The 17,103-nt window shown below is 51.1% G+C and overlaps 2 protein-coding genes across 2 annotated transcripts; both read right to left on the bottom strand.

Annotated features, from left to right (window-relative positions):
• Positions 1-2,700: 2,700 nt before the first annotated feature.
• Positions 2,701-4,531, bottom strand: LOC132319930 (antimicrobial peptide THP1-like). Its single transcript, XM_059831988.1, is given in 4 exon segments — positions 2,701-2,783; positions 2,889-2,893; positions 3,322-3,448; positions 4,474-4,531. Coding segments are annotated over 4 exon segments (273 nt in total).
• A 9,874-nt stretch (positions 4,532-14,405) lies between these two features.
• Positions 14,406-16,743, bottom strand: LOC132319919 (gallinacin-4-like). The gene is made up of 2 exons (XM_059831967.1): positions 16,686-16,743; positions 14,406-14,536 (listed from the first exon to the last, which is right to left on the bottom strand). Exons 1-2 carry the CDS (start codon positions 16,741-16,743, stop codon positions 14,406-14,408), a joined length of 189 nt encoding a protein of 62 aa, XP_059687950.1.
• Positions 16,744-17,103: the final 360 nt, after the last annotated feature.

Here is a 17,103-nt window from a genome sequence, read left to right as displayed (position 1 = left end):
CACAAGCCATGTCTCCCCTTGGCCAATCAGAAAGTGACCCATCTGCATGGGGGTGATGGGGTTGCGCCTCGTCCCTCCCTGTGGCAACGGGAGAGGCTGAGGTGCCTCCTGGGGGCTGTTGCAACCTTCACCGTTATCCTCATGCAATTCATCTTGCAACACCCCACTGCACAGCGGGCACAGGCTGTGGTGTCTGCTGAAAAATCTTTGGGAAGGGCAAAGTAACTGGTTGGGGCAGACACCAGCACCAGCCCAGTCCCAGAAGAAGGGAGTCCTTCTTTGTCTCTTCTCATCTGTCTGAATAATCAGCTAGCGTGTGATGTGCAAGAACATGTGGAATATTGAAAACCCTCCCACCTCTAGACGCTGCAAGATCACCTGCTTCTGGGAAAAGATGTCTGTGCACCTGCCATGTCAAAGGTGATAAGCACGACATTATCTCTCTAGTGATTATTCAGATAAAGTGAGAATAACACAAGGATACACATTAAGGTCTGTAAACCAGGTGATCTACAAATCTTCATCTCCTCCTAAAGCCATCCAAGGTGAAGAAATATAAGATGGATGTAGCCATCGCTTGTGAAGGCAATACGCTTGATGCCATTCACGCAATCGGGAGAAGTGGCAGTCCTTGCCAGGCAGGAGGGTGCTGTGCTGCATGCCTGACTTGGCAACTGCCTCTCAAGGTGTTTGGAAGAGCAATGTGGTCCCTCTAACCCCAAGGGGTTACCTTCTGGGGATTTTAGTAGTAGAGCCTGACCTCTCAGCCTTTTCTCCTCGCACACCATTGGGATGTGAAGTCACTGTGGCAAGATAACAGTCATGAAAAAGGTGGAAGATGGCTTCTGCATGCTTAGCAGAAGCAGAAGGCCCACCTGGCCATAGGACTGATCTTGTGTTTTACTGAGAGAGCTTCCTGAAGAGAAGCAGAGAAAGTTCCACTTTGTGGTACAGCAGCTGTTTGGTGCTGGTTTCTAATGAGCAGGGATGCAGTGCGTGTGTACATGTTTGTCCCAAGAGTTGTCCAGCAAGCCACAGCACCAAACGGCCCTTACACAAGGTGGGATGACACGAGACCCAGGGCTAGAGGCCTGGGAATCCTTCTGAGGGGTGTCAGAAGAGGAAAGCGATGACGACTCTTCTCTGGCAGGGCAAAAAGCAGGAAAAGGAGATTTTGGGCTGGATGTTTTGAGGTACCAGTGACTCCAGCCTGTCTCCGTGCTCTCCTCCTCCTGATGCTCCAGGGAGCAGCAGGTAAGATATGAATGAATTAGGCATATGGAAAAACGGAGGATTTATCAGATACTACAGTGAAGCTGCCCAGTAGATAATGAGGTTTCCCTATAGACATAATGCAGATGAAAGAAGACAGAAGCCAAACTTTTTGGTACAGATATTTATTTTTTCCCCATTGAGATTATGAGTCACGCGTGACTTCTCCTGGTTGCTGTAGCATCCTCCCTGGGGTCTCATATCTTTAAGGAAAGGCTCCTGCTTCAGGTTCTGCAGCTGAGACCGGAGTTGGGACCTTGTAACAAAGCTCTTGCCCTCCAGGGGTGAGGTTTTCCCACCATCTCTGTACCTCCTGGCCCAAGTCAGCAGCACGGGGCAAAGCAGCCCTGCTGGAGAGGAGGAGGAGGGAGGAAGGCAGATCCTACTTCCACCCTCAGAGTCCTCCCTTTGGCCAGGAGGGAGCCAGCAGACATGTTGGGGAGCCTCTCCCAAAGGCTGCTGCGGGATGGTGCTGAGCATCCCATCCCAGTGCCATAAACATCACCCTGTTTTCCATTGGAAAATTTCCCTTGGCTGTTGAAGAAAGGGAAGAATATGCAGCCCAGGGACATGGGGACACTCCTGGGCTGACATTATTGTGCTGCATAGCCTGGGAGCTGCTGCTGGGGCTGCAGTGACCCGGCATCCTCCAGCACCTCCCACCAAGACTGCTGGCAGCCCAGCTGCATCTGCAGAGAGTGCAGGGGCCCTTCCTGGGCTCCGACTAGTCCCGTATTTGCCCAGCCAATAACGAGACTGAGAGCGAATTTACAGTGTGTGCACGGATAAATAGACAAACACAAATGTGCAGTCTGACCCTTCCAGTCTGACCAATGTCCTGGTCCGTTTGGGCACATGCATCTCCTGCATAGCATGCAAGGAGACAGACTCCTTTCCCACCGAGCAGCAGGATGGTTCCTCCCTTGAACCCATCATCACTTGGGCTGAGCGCTCATCACAAGAAAGGACTGTTACCCACCACAAAAAGAGACTGACATGGAAGTAGGGTCCTGGAAAAAGAAAGAAGTCTGGCGCTATGAAAAGCAGGACAGGGATCCGTCTCCGCAGGAGGGAGCAGAGCAGCTCCATCACACCCACAGCAAACACCCTGGCCCACCAGGGACTGTCAGGCTCCGTGTCCCCACACCGCTGCCAGGCAAGAGCATCCCCAGGGACAGCCATGGTGGTGACCCCCAGCATCCCCAGGCACTTCTCCTGCCACCAACTCACCGCCACCCCCAGAGCGAGCAGGCGCGGCACACCCTCTGTCTCAAGGAAGCAACCACACATCCCACCCGCTGCAATGCCAAACTGCTCGTCTTTATTCAAGCCAGGAAAAGCAGCCCCTGCCCCAACAACACCAGGCCCGTGATGGGATGTCTCCAGCCCACAAGCGCCCGGGCACCAGCAGGAGCAGTGCTTCCGCTGTCACACCGTCTGGGGACGGCAGAGGCAGGGAGGGGAGAGGACATCGGGAGATGGTTCCAGGAGCCAGAAGCAAGGGGGACGTCCTGCTTGGAAAGGTCAGGGTCTCAACCCCAGATTCTGTATGAAGAAAGCAGACAAGCATGTCACCTCTTGGAACTTGCTCTTCCCTTCCTCCCGCTCTCTCCCACCTCCCCTCCAATGACAAGCAAATACAGGGTGATAAGACTCAACCTCACAGAGGTAATCTCCAGTCATTTCAATTGGCTTGAACCTGTGCTCTCCTCAGTGGTGGCAGCCTTGTCTCCAAGGCTCTTTAGAGACATCAGGCGGAGGATCCTGTGCCTCACACTACTCAAGGGACAGCCTTCTCCTTTGGACAACACACCTGAGCTTTTTGTATTGACAGTGGGCAAGCCTCGTGGGGCTGAAGGAGAGTGGGGAGGCACTGGCTGACCTTGGGCTCCTTCAGCCCCACAGCAGGCAGGTCCAAACCCACAAGAACTTTTCCCTTCTTTCCTGGCTTTTGCTTCTGAGCATGAATGCATTAAGCTGTGGACCAGGAGCTGTCTTGAAAGACAACAGTAACTATATCAATAGGAGCAAACGATTCCCAGAACTTACAGTTTGCAGCAGTGGCTGAATGTTGAACAAACTCCCACAAATTTATAGGGGAAACGGCAGCCCCCCAAAACGCAGAATCCCTTTTGTCATCTGCATCGGTCTACGTTTCCTGGTGCCATGGAAGATCATGCACAGAGAAACAGTTAAAACAATAATCTGGGAGAGCAGTGTGTGATTGCAGAAAAGACAATGCTCCCCATGCATTTCAGGCCAATATATGGGCTCATCTTCAACCTCACCATAGCCGTGTCTTCAATAGCGATGTGTCTCACTCTTTCATTCTCAAGTGGGTGCACACAAGAACAGTCACTAAGAAGGACCAGCATGAGGTCAAGGAAGAGCCATGCTGGCTCCCCAGCTGTGTGTCCACCGCTGCCTGGACCAGCAGAGCTGGCAAGCAGGGCACTCCTTACATCCCAAGTCCCTGTCCTGCCTTAGCCCTGCCTTTGCGTGACCTCTGATGGAAGGCCCTTGCCCAGCCCTTGCAGGGGTCATGGGTCGGGGCAATAGTGCTTTGGGACACTCAGGTTTAATGCTACTGGACAGCATGGCCAGTGTAGCCTGGAGAGGTCTAAGTTAAGACCTGGTGTCCAGCTGTCTCTGGCCATTGGTGTGCAGAAGGTTGTGCCATGGCCTCCAGCCACCCTCTAAATTGTTCATGTCCACCAGAAGATCTCAGCTGGGTCAGACAGTACTGGGGTGGCTTGGAGGTCTAAGAGCCAAACATGTTGAAGGGTCCCCAGGCTGTGCTACCTACCATGGTCAGACAACTCTGCCCAAAGTGTCCACATTTTGGACAGCTAGGATGGTCTGTGCAGGCTGCGCCTAGAGTCACTTCAATAGTAGCTCATCCAGAGACACCCCCCCAGAGGAAATCACAGGGGTTAGAGCCCAGAGCTGAATCCCTCCCTAAGCTGCAGAAGAAGCCAAGCCCTTCCTTCAGGCTGGATTCTTCCGCACCCAGTGCAAATGGTAACAGCTATAAATGCACCCAGATGTATGCCATCGCATGGCTTTTCACACAGGACCTCTAAGACAACCACAAAACCATTCCCCTCCTAGTCCTCGATAAAGCCAGTCACTTCCCAGGACATGGAGGACCCCACTGATGGGGACTCACACCTCACCCCATCTCCCCTCTTCCCCTCTCACCTGCAGCACCCTGGACCAACAAGAGGAACAAGGGGAAGAGCAGGTACAGGATGCGCATGGCTGACGCCTGTCCCGGGTCTTCACAGGGCTGCAGAGGGGAGACACCAAAGCTCCTGGAGAGGACAGCACACAGTAATACGCCAAATTGCAGAGGGGTTATCTCAAGTAACAGGATGATGTCTTCTGTGGCCTGTTCCCAAGGATGTCTGTCAGATATGCACCTTTTGGATATCCTGGGAGCAGCTGGGGAAGTGCTGACCTGTGAGGCAATCCAACTGATGATTTTCCATCATCTTCTCACTTTTCTATTTGTATTTTGTTAAAGGACACATGGGAGAAGTAATGCCTGACTATTGCACTTTTAAGCAAAACAACATTCAAAGACATGTGGAAAATGCAAATGGAATATTTTTCCTTGGAAGCTGTACTCCCTCAAGCCTTATGCATCTGACACTTATCTCTCAAGGAAAACTAAATATATTTCTGGAGCAACAGAGCCAAGGGTGAGACAAGGTAGACTTTCAAATGTAGTTACCAGACCAGATGCGTTGCTAGTGCATTTGGTCTTACGCTTCTACCTCTCTTTACCCAAGGGCCAAAGCAGAGAAGGTTTGCATATCAGGAGGTGCTCGTGCCAACACTCAACGCAATGCCAAGAGTCAAACCGGGGTCAAGAACTGACCCAGGTTCTGGAGTTGAGGGAAATGCATGTACCTGGAGATGCCCAGCACTTGGTGAGGGAGGCCCCTGGTGACCAGTATGGTCAATACAAAGCAACCTTCTGAGTTAACGTAAGCCTGAAAGGATGGAAAATCTCGGTACTGCTGCTTGAATAACATCTCCTTACTTTGCCCAGGACAGTCCCCATGTGCCCCAGAACATGAGGTCTCAGGGACCTTCCTCAAGGTTCAAGACACATTTCCAGTCCCTCTTGTAGTCAGGAAACCCAGTTTCATTTTCAGCATATGCTGGGCTCAGATAATTGCTGACTGATACAGACAATTAGTGTTCTTTCTTGGAAAGCTCAGATGGCCTCATGATATGCATAGATACTACCAACAGTTTGTCATTTAGAAAGTTTCAGGAGCTGAAGAGAGAGGTGCAATGGACAGCTGTCCAGAAAGAGACCCCGCAGTTACCTACCTGATGAAGGTCTTGGTGTTCAAGCACTAACAAACCCAACAGGAATCGCTTGCGTCCACAGAATCACAGAATCACAGAATCACTAAGGTTGGAAAAGACCTGTAAGATCATCAAGTCAACCTGGGGAAAAAAAAAAAAAAAAAAAAAAAAAAAACAACACACCAAAAACCAACCCACCCAACACCACACAGCACCATGCCCATCAAGCCACATCCCACAATGCCACATCCACACGCTCCTTGAATACCTCCAGGGAGGGTGACTCTACCACCTCCCTGGGCAGCCTATTCCAATGTTTCACTACTCTCTCAGAAAAGAACTTTTTCCTAATATCCAGCCTGAACCTCCCCTGGCACAACTTGAGGCCATTTCCTCTTGTCCTGTCACTCGTCACTTGGGAGAAGAGACCAACACCCACCTCTCTGCAACCCCCTTTCAGGTCATTGTAGAGAGCGATGAGGTGTCCCCTCAGCCTCCTCTTCTCCAGACTGAACAACCCCAGCTCCCTCAGCCGCTCCTCATCAGACTTGTGTTCCAGACCCCTCACCAGCTCCGTCGCCCTTCTCTGGACACGCTCCAGCACCTCAATGTCCTTCTTGTAGTGAGGGGCCCAAAACTGAACACAGTATTCGAGGTGTGGCCTTACCAGAGCCGAGTACAGAGGCATGATCACCTCCCTGCTCCTGCTGGCCACACCATTTCTGATACAAGTCCAGATGCACTTGCAGTCAGGGAATACCACTTTGCCCAAAACAACCTGGTTTTATACCACTGCTGGTGGGTGGAACACATGCTTATTCCTGCTGACACATCTCCCCTTGGCCAATCAGAATGTGACCCATCTTCTTGGGGGTGGCAGGCTTGCACCTTGTTGCGATCTTCACCGTTATCCTCATGCCACACATTTTGTGACACACCGCTGCACAGCGGACATGCGAACTGCAGTGGCTCAGCATGAACTACCAGGGATGGACAAAGCAGACTGGTTGGTGTAGACATCAGTAGCAACCAGTCCCATAAAAGAATAAAATATTTGTCTCTTCCTTTCCTCTCAGTTTACTAAGTAAGCGGGTAGTGTGTGACGTGCAGGATAATACAAAATATTTTAATTTCCTCCTCTTTTAACAACACAAGAACAGCTTCATCCTTGCCAAGGTGATTTGCATTTGACCCGCCAGGAAATGACAATGGTAAGTCTACCTTTCTGATGGCTACTCAGATTAACGAACAGTGAAGAGAGGAAAAGTGATCAGGTGAGATCACAGCTCATCTAATTCTGTCTGAATTCACTGCTCCTAAACTGTCGTTTCTGATACAAAACCCACAAATATGGTTCAACAGAAAAAAGTCTCTGGGTAAAGGTATGCAAACTAAGGGAAACTATTGAATGAAGGTGAAGATGTGGACCTGATTAAGAGAGTTCATGGACTGATAGGAACTATGTGATGCTTCAGAACGGTAAAGATCAAGGTGAGTCATGGAGAAAGAGGTCATGAGGAACAGAGAGAATCAAGGGGTGAAAGGGCCCAAGCTCATGAAAGCAGGCTGCTGGTCAATATGCTTCTCTGGCCATGCCCTATATTTGATCACCATAATCTGTCCTATATTCCTAGTAAACTTTGTTTCTACCTTTTTTGTACGAACAATCTGTCTATGGTGTGTGTGCATGATTGTGCAGTCCTCTAGCAAACTTCAAGCCACAGTACTGGGTATGGGAGCGAGTACCAAGAGTACTGGTCCATTGCCCAGAGAGACCAAAGCTCTGTATCCTGGAGAGAACGAAGGGTCTTGAGGTTGGATACGTCAGAGACAAAGGGTCTGGTGCCATCTATCAGAGAGGCACATGATGGGGATTTTCCCCGAGCAGCAATCCATAGAAGTAGGATTGGGTGTCCACGGCAGTGTCTTGGCGGGTGTAGGGATCCTGGGAGCATCCTCACTCCTGGAGGTTTGGTACCAGGCTCAGGACCAGTCCAGGGCCAGCATAGCCAAGGGCTGCTATTATGGCGTGGAGAGGGCTTCCAGCTTACGCTGTAGGGAGCCCATGGATGGGGCCAACCCCTGCCCAAGGGACCTGTTTTGGGCTGGGAATCTCGTGGTCTTGTGCTGGACCCCACCAGAGCTGCAGCTTGGCCCTGCTGATCCAGGCCTGGGCTTTGACCCACAGCTGACATCCTGGCCTGGCCTTGGCCCATCCCCACAGAGATGCCCAATGCCCCAGGCTGAGGCTGCTCCCAGCCCCCCTGACCTGCCCTGCTCCCTGGCTGGGAGCAGTGGGATGACCCCTGTGCTGCCAGCCCCCATGGTGACTGCCCCATGGCAGTGCAGGGGCCACTCCCATAGCCCCCCTGAGCTGAGCATCACCAATCTGCCCCAAGGCTCACCCACAATGTTGACCCACAGCCTGGCCCTGGGCTCCTAACAGACCCGCCCAGCCCAGTCCCGGGTCTTGCACCCCCTCACACAGCACTGACCCCCAACTCAGTCCCAAGCTCCTGAGTGGCCTCTTGGCACAGCCATCAATCCCTATTTCCTCAGGGGCAGATTGACTTCCCCTGCCCCGCCAGCTATCCCTGGACCCCACAACACCCCCCCGATGCCACGCACCCAGGCCCCACAGCTGGGGATGGACCCAAGGCCACCAGAGTGGCTTGTCCTGTGAAGCAGCCCCACGGGGACTCTTGAACCAGCTTGGGACCCAGTGGACAACCAGCAGGCACCCACTGAAGTTAGGGGGTTCATAGCAACCCCCCCGTCCCTGACCCTGGATGTGAGGTGCAGAGATGCCCTTGCTGAGAGAGAAGGATGGTGTTGGGGACCCGTGTGTGTACCCCCATACTAGGGAGGTGCTGGGGTGGTTTGGGGCGCACTTGGAGAGAGGGTAGGTGAGGGTGGGGGGTGTGTGTATTTGTGGCTCCGTCTTCTCTGCCCTTCCCTGCATGCAGAGAAAAGAGATGCACGCCTGCACATCCCTCCTTGAGGAGATACACACATCCCTCGGCAACGGGAATGCAAACCACCAGCTTTTATTGGGGACACTGGGGTAAGGGATTCCCACGGGACCACGTTCCAGCTGTTCGGGATTGCTGCCGCTCCCGGCAGTGCTTGGTGCCTCCACGCAGCATCGTCCCGAAAATGCTGTGAGGGCACGGGCTGTCTCAGAGGGCGGCTCAGAGATCGGTGCCAGGGACACAGGAGGCCATCAGGGATACCATCGCCTGCAGGAGGAAAGGTCTGGCAGTGCCTGCCCCAACCAGGGCAGCAGTGAGGGCTCAGGGGTGTCCCCGTGCCCTTGGGCTGTATATTGTCCCCTCTTTCTCCAACAGCCTCACCTCCAACCCCAAGAGGCAGCAACCCCCACCCTTCGGGCAGCCCTGAACCCACCTCCGACAGCAGAAGTCTTTCTCGGAGCAAATGCCAACGCGACCGATCCCCGGTGGGCATGACCCCAGAGAGCAGAAGCCCCCGCGGCGCTCACAGTCCTGGGGCGATCCTCGAGTGAGGGACAGCCCTGCAGAGTGCAGAAAGAGGAGACCTCCTGCATGGTCCTGCCGAGGTGCTGAGGGCAGCCCCTGGCCCCTGCATGGTCAGCGTTAGCCCACCCCTGACCCAAATGCCTGGGCAGGTATCTGTGACAGAAATCAGGGCAACATTTATGGCACTGGGATGGGACGCTCACCACCATCCCGCAGCAGCCTCTGGGAGAGGCTCCCCAATATGTCTGTTGGCTCCCTCCTGGCCAAAGGGAGGACTCCGAGGGTGGAAGTAGGATCTGCCTTCCTCCCTCCTCCTCCTCTCCAGCAGGGCTGCTTTGCCCAGTGCTGCGGACTTGGAAAGGCAAGGGTCAGGGGGTATGGAGAAGGTGGCAAAGCCTCATCCCTGGAGGGCAAGAGCTTTGTTACAAGGTCCCAACTCCGGTCTCAGCTGCAGAACCTGCATCACGAACCTTTCCTTAAAGGTATGAGGTGCGAGGATCCCGGGGGGATGCCACAGCAACCAGGAAAAGTCATATGTGACTTGTGATCTCAACTGGCATATCCTCCACTTGCCCCTACAAAATGTTAACTCAGGACAAATCCTCCATGTTCTCCCACGCATATCTTACCTGCTGCTCCCTGGAGCATCAGCAGGAGGAGAGCACAGAGGACAGGCAGGATCCGCATGGCTGGGAGCTGTCAGCAGGGTCTTCGCTGGGGAGAAGAGGAAGGAGGGTCCCTGCCTGCGTGTCGTGTAGCACCTGCACAGGGACGGGACTGAGGAGAAGGGACAGCCCGTCTGGGAGGAGATGTGAGCAGTCACCGGCGGGAGAATGCGCTCGACAGCCGGGGGGTGGGAGCCTCCCACAGCCTCTCGGCTCCTGGCAGTAGCAGCAGCAGTTTGGTCCCAACCAGCTGGTCTCTCCACGTGGCAAAGTGTCCCTTGAGATGGCTGACACCTCAAAATATCCAGCTCAAAAGCTCCTTTTCCTGCTTCTCCCCCTGCCAGAGAAGAAGAGGCATCCCTTTCCTCTTCTGACACCTCTGAGAAGGATTCCTGGGGTCTTGTGTCATCCCACCTTGCGTAAGGGCTGTTCAGTGCTGTGGTTTGCTGGACACGTCTTGGGACACACTGCATCCCTGTTCGTTAGACCTTGGCAAGCAATCTGCTTTCGCAACACAAAGGAGCTCTGTATTCCTTCGCCCAAGTGAAGCGTGCTCTCTATGCTTCACTTGAGAATAACTGGGAAGACGCCACATGGGATGACATCTCCGTCCAACTGGCAATCCCATGAATGACAAGCTTTAATTGTGACTTTGTTATGTTAAGAGTTTGTTGTGTTAAGAGTTTGCTGTATGTAACCCTTTATTGGTTCTCAACGTATTAATGGTGCCATCTTCGTATACTTTTTCAGCCTTGTAGATTCATCAAACATATGTATGTGTGTGTATATACATAAAAAACATACTCATGCATAATGTATACTTGCTGAGTGGTTACATGAATATACCTTTTATCCTAACTCCTCACCATATTTCATTGCTCTTTCCTGCCTCAATTTCTCTCCCCAGTGAGGGAAATTGCACAAAGCATTTGCAGGTCTGACTCTGGGGGGATCTCTTGGCAGCCAACGCTACTCTGCCATGGTGGTTAGGAGCAGGGGGCTCAGGACAGCTCCTCATTTCCTCCACCACCTCAAAACTAAGCTGGTGCATGTGTCAAAAAGCAACAGCAGAGACATAGTTAATTGCCACCTTAACGAAACTCTGTAACGAGCCTGACCACCAGATGCAGCTGCTCCCAGCCCATCTCCTCCTGTGGCTCTGATGCCACGACAGCTCAGTAGGTATAAAAAATATTTGCACCAAGGTCTTTTCCCTTTTTCTGGCTGTAGCTGTAGGATCAGCATGCCACCAGGGCAAGTGACAGTCCTTGCCTGGCAGGAGGGTGCTGTGCTGCATGCCCAAGTTTTGGGTTGCCTCTGCCAATGTTTGGAAAAATACTCATGATCCTCCCAGCTACCAGGGGCTGGGGATTTCAGCAGTGGAGGTTGGCAGCTGGGCCTTTCCTTCTCCCACCTTGTCAAGATGCCAAGCGCCTGTGTGATCCAACCACTGCAGAAATGGTGGAAGACAGGGAAGTGCACAGGGAGGTGGTGGAGTCACCATCCCTGGAGGTGTTCAAGGAATGTGTGGACGTGGCATTGTGGGACATGGTTTAATGGGCATGGTGGTGTTTGTTGGTTGATGGTTGGACTTGATGATCTTACAGGTCTTTTCCAACCTTAGTGATTCTGTGATTCTGTGATTACCATTGGGGGATGTAGTAGATTCCGAGTAGCACAAACTGATTTTTGCATGACCAGCCATTCCACCAAGGGCTTGATGTGTATCTGAAATGAGCTTTAGGTGCTGCACACCCTTGCTTTTGGCCACGCATGGCCAGTCCCACTCCATCAGTTCTGGTGCTATCTGTCTGGTATTTTCTATTCCATCCTCGGCAGCATCTCTACCCCCTGGGAAGAGCTGTGAGATGGATTCAAACATGCGCAGAGTGTTGGGGAGATGGAATTGGGGTAAGAAGCAGGGAGCAATGTGCAGCACGGATCCTAGGGGGTGAGATTTCAGCCTGTGTTTCGCTCTAAGCTGGCTCTTGGAACTGTTCCACAGCAGCAAATGCAAGGGCAGCTATTTGTGGTGGTGATCTAAAAGCGTGATGATGCAGTAATTCTGCGTGATGCTGGCTACAGATATTGTATAGTCTCCAGAGCTGAATCTAAAATAACAAGGGCTGAACTGTCTGTGCAAAGTCCTCAGTCCTTGAGCAAAACATCTTGTGCCATTCCAGTTTGTGAAAGAGACACTCACCTACGATGGATTGTGCAAAACTTCTTAGGACATAAACTGTAAATTGCTGGTTTGGTTCCACTTGGCAACTTCCTCAGGTCTCTATCCAGGGGAATCCCTGCGAGGTGGCCGTTGGCCCAGTTTCCTGCCCTTCACAAGGCTGTGGTTTCAATGGTGGCAGAGTCATTTGCAGAAGCATCTGCTTTGAAGGGAGGCCACAAATGGCAAGCTCGGGTCTTCAAGTCAGTCCTTTGCACGTAGGCACTGGGGTTGGTTGTTTCCCTTAAAAGGTCCTGCACCTGGGCTGGGGCAACCCCCAGTATCAGTACAGGCTGGGGGATGACGGGATGGAGAGCAGCCCTGCGGAGAAGGACTTGGGGGTACTGGTGGATGAAAAGCTGGCCATGAGCTGGCAATGTCCACTCGCAGCCCAGAAAGCCAACCAAATCCAGGGCTGCATCAGAAGCAGCGTGGCCAGCAGGTCGAGGGAGGGGATTCTGCTCCTCGACTCCGCTCTGGTGAGACCCCCCAGAGCACTGTGTCCAGCTCGGGGGTCCCCAGCACAAGGAAGACATGGACCTGTTGGAGCGGGTCCAGAGGAGGCCACAGAAATGATCAGAGGAATGGAACAGCTCTCCTGTGAGGAAAGGCTGATGAGAGAGTTGGGGTTGTTCAGCCTGGAGAAGAGGAGGCTCCGGGGAGACCTTCTTGTGGCCTTTCAGTACTTAAAGGGGGCTTATAAGAAAGATGGGGACAGACTTTTTAGTAGGGCCTGTTGCGATAGGACAAGGGGTAATGCTTTTAAACTAAAAGAGGGGAGATTCAGACTAGATATAAGGAAGAAATTCTTTACGCTGAGGGTGGTGAAACCCTGGCACAGGTTGCCCAGAGAGGTGGTGGATGCCCCATCCCTGGAAACATTCACGGTCAGGCTGGATGGGGCTCTGAGCAACCTGATCCAGTTGAAGATGTCCCTGCTCATTGCAGGGGGTTGGACTAGTTGACCTCTAAAGGTCCCCTCCAACCCCAGCTGTTCTATGATTCCATGACTAGTGCTCCTACCTTCGCTGACATCCATGAGTGCTGCCCTTCACGCAGGCCACAGGAGAGCTGAGGTCAGTTCCCACTGTATTTCAGAGATACATGTATTCCCCTTACCCCCAAAGATGTTCCCTAAGAGCATTTAGCCCAGCCTGGTCATGTTCGCTATTAAATTCCCTCTGTTTGTGGGAAAGGGTGGCTACATCCAGACTGATTTTTCAAGAAAGGTCCTTGGCCTGTGCTAAGCCCCAGGGTTATTCTGGCACAGTGCTTGTTGGCCCGGGCTCAGTCCCCGGCAATAGCTAGGCAGGACTCCTGTGAGCACAGGAGGGTTGTGAACAGGCTGAGGTTGCCCTGCTTTGGAGGCTGAGCTTGGCTGTACACGCATGAGCTCTGCCCTGCCAGCTGGTCTCAGGGCAGACAACTATTTACTGGCCACAGCCACCGAGTGCTAGTCCGAAGGCTGATTTGTCTGCCCAAGGATGGTCTTGACCAGGCAAGAGCAGCTGCAGAGGCAGGAGCTCACTGGGCAACCTGGACCTTCTGAGTTTTCTATTAGAGTTCAGGGCAGGACAGGAGAAACCTCTTGCAAGAGGAGTGATTGAAGTAGCCTTTCGTACATGTTGACTAATTGTCTCAAGTAGTGTCGTAGGTCTAACTCCGATCTCCTGATTCGCTACCGCAGCTGATACGAATTTTGCAGATTTACTCCAAATTTATATCAGCCAAAATAACCAAAGGGAAAAACAAGCTTCAAATCTTAAAATAGGGGTCACCTGCCTCCTTTTGTTCTCCTCAGTGTCTCCTCCTCAGTTCCCATAACAAAACAGGATGCTGTTTCCAGGTTTGAAAGCTCTAAATTAGGAGGCAGGAACCCAAAGTTTTCAGAGCAGAGGTACTATGAAGCATCACACTGAAGAAGAATTACATGCTCCCTATGGAAACAGTGACTGACCCCAGCTTTGGTCACGGCAGAGGATTCCTAACAGGCATGGGTGGAGAACATGCCAGCACTCATTCAATCAGCAACCCAAGAAGAGAAAATATTTTGGCAAACTAAACATTCCTGGTAGGTTTAATCTGATTTCAGAATTCTTGCTCAAATTTCTAAAGGCAAATAACAGTTCTAGAGAAAAGAATGACACCACCACACATGGCTGCCATACAACCTCCCCAGATCTTGCATTTATTGAAAGAAGAATGACAAATCCTTGATGACTGGTACAACGGTTCCCTGAATCCAACGATGTGAGAAACGATCATCCCCAGATCCCTGGAGATCCTGTGCAATTAGCCACACTACAACCTACACAAAGGAAAGAATATTTCAGGGTTTTCAGGCCCATGTTGGTGGGGAAAAATCCCACTACACGGGACTTAACTGAAAATTTGGAAAGTCATCTTTGCCCCGGTTAAATCCTAAACTTACCATTTACAGCAAGAATGCCCCAAACGACACACCCCCAGGTAAGCATTGCCAAGAGGGCATGTCCCAGGAGAGCAGAAAGTCCCACGATAGCCACATCGTATAAAAGATCTTAGAGGTTTTGCAAAGCCTGTACCATGAAAAAAAAAAGCAGGAGACAGTTGTTTCTGTCGGGGTTTTGCATTTTGCTAAATACCTGTGCGCTGACACCATGCCACACTGGTGCCCAAAGTCGTGACAGTCCTAATGCAACACTCAGAGGAGGAGGTCTATGGGCAGAACAATCAAACAAATGCTCTAATTCCTTCTCCAGATGTAAGAACTGTGTCTCCAAGCCCAGGACTCCCTTAGGAACTCAGATTTCAGGGACAGACACCACAGACTTGATAGAAAACAGTAAGAGGACACTTACCAGCTCTTAAGGTCTTGTAGGTCACAATTAAGGAGAGCTGAAGCAGCTCAGCTGGAAGGCTGCCACTTCTAGGGGCAGAGAGATGAGGATTTCTGTCCCTCTGGATTTCCATAGATGTGGCCTATTATTTCCCTCCCTATAAATTTCACCCGTGTCTCAAAACAGGTCCTGGTGTCTAGCAGTCCATATAGATGGCCACCATACACGGATAAACTCAACACCGCGTGCAGAACGACTGCTTCCGTGCTAGTAAGCACAGCACAACAGGCATTGCCCTCTGGGTCTGAGGCCAAGCAGTGTGGCATTGCTCTTATCTACATGGCTAAACCTTCTTCCCCCTTAAAATAGGATATCCAGTTCAAACTGCCTTTTGGGAATGGCCACCAGCCTGTGCTATTCCCAGAACAGGTTTTATCTGTGAAAGTGCTAGTTGTCAGGGGTCAAAATTACCCTAGGGAGCAGACTACCAATTAGGCAGCATGTTGCCTGGCCCTGTTTGCTTGATTAATAGAGATGTAGCCTGGCAGGCTGATGTGTTTTGGATGCACCTGATTGACTGCACATGAACCAATTAATTCCAGTTTCACAGCTCATCTGTGCAACCGCACTAAGTCCAGGATATCCAGAAAGCGGAGAGCTTGTTCCAGCAAACAGACCATAAATATTACACATGTACAGCTGATCCAGCGCATCCCTGGTGTGTTAAATTCACAGCCCGTGAGCTTGGTGGTGCATGCACACACAGCAGTACCCAGAAAATACCAGGCAGCAATAAAGGAGTGATGGGAAGGCTGAATAAAACACTTCTGGTGCCAAACTCTCTGGCTGTGGGACATTGCAGAGATGATCGTGAGCAGTCTCAGCTCTCAGAAACACTTTCTTCCGGATAAATTTCTTGCTTTACCATACCCAGAAGATAGGTCCTACTGAAAACAGCTCAAATGTCCACTGTGTATACCTGTATGTTAAATAAGGATGTGAAACAACTGTTCTGGTCCAGACCAAAGGAACACTTATCCCAGTGTCCTTTCTATGAGAACAGCCATGAGTAGAGGCCCAGATAAGAAGATGATCAATAAGAAGACCACTTCTCCCATGGTCCTGGTCATCTGCAATTCGTCACAGCCTTTTCCCATCCTTACTCCCCAGAGGGTACTTCCCACCCAATTCCCACAGAGACCAACCCCAAACCTCCGCTGGCACTTGTTTGTGCACACAGTGCCCTGCCCTGTAATTGTGTCATTTTCAGGGATGGTGTTTAAACACAGTCCCTTTCTCTGGACAATAAGGTGGGTTTTGGGTTCCAGACCCCCCCTTGCATCTCCCCAATAGGCACAGCCTAACACCACTACTTATGGTTGCAGAGGTTTCTCCACTGAGCAGAAGCTACCAGTAAGCATTTCAACCTTAACTCACGATCTTCTGCCTCCCCACCCCAAATACAAGGTCCTGAAGCAAAGGATATTTGGAGACCATGGGACCAGATTCCTTTTTTTTCTGTGTGGCTTAAGAATATTTGATTATGAGTGGTTTGTTGTAGGGTCACCCAGAGACAAAGTGATTTAAGTATAAGAGTCTGCCAGCTTTAATGGGGAAAACGCTGGTGCTGAATGGTAATTTTGGGGTTGCCCCTAGCACTTTCAACCCAGACTGGATTTTCAGAGGAGTAGCAAAGGCACTGAATTGCTGGTTGAAGCGTTTGCCTGCTAATTTCACATATCATAGGTAATCTGCCAACAAGTTTTGATGATATGTGGGAAGTTTCTTTGCAGGAAGCAGCGTGGCCACTTCCCGAAGGGGACAGAAGATCTTTATAAGATACTAGTATCTCCTTCTATATAGCCCCTCACCTCCATTTACACCTTACCTGCAGCTCCGTGAAATATCACCAGGAGGAGAGGAAAGAGAAAGGAAAGGATTTTCATGGCAGAAGGTGGACTGGGAACTCCCGTCACTACAGAGAAATGACACCAAGACATTAATAAGAGGGTTGTCCCTCCACAAACACAGACGGCTGAGAAGTGCCATACAGAAATGTTCTTCAAGACCAAACGTTATCTAGAAGTGGTATTACACTTTCTTTATAATAATGTCTATTGTCCTAAGGGTTCCCTGGAGCATACACAGGATTGTGGCACAGGGTAAAACTTCTGTGCAGAAAAATACAATTTTAAATCCCCTTTTAACTACTGTATTAATTAACCAGATGTTTATCCTAGATTGGTTGATACTTTGCAATACATTGCAATAAATTCAATTTGCCTTATGGAAGTTAAAGCGGTTCA

The sequence above is a fragment of the Gavia stellata genome, chromosome 2 (assembly GCF_030936135.1).
Source record: "Gavia stellata isolate bGavSte3 chromosome 2, bGavSte3.hap2, whole genome shotgun sequence".
In the NCBI taxonomy this organism is placed as follows: Eukaryota; Metazoa; Chordata; class Aves; order Gaviiformes; family Gaviidae; genus Gavia; species Gavia stellata.
The sequence above is the reverse complement of the archived record's forward strand: the minus strand, read 5'-3'. Positions and strand labels throughout refer to the sequence as shown.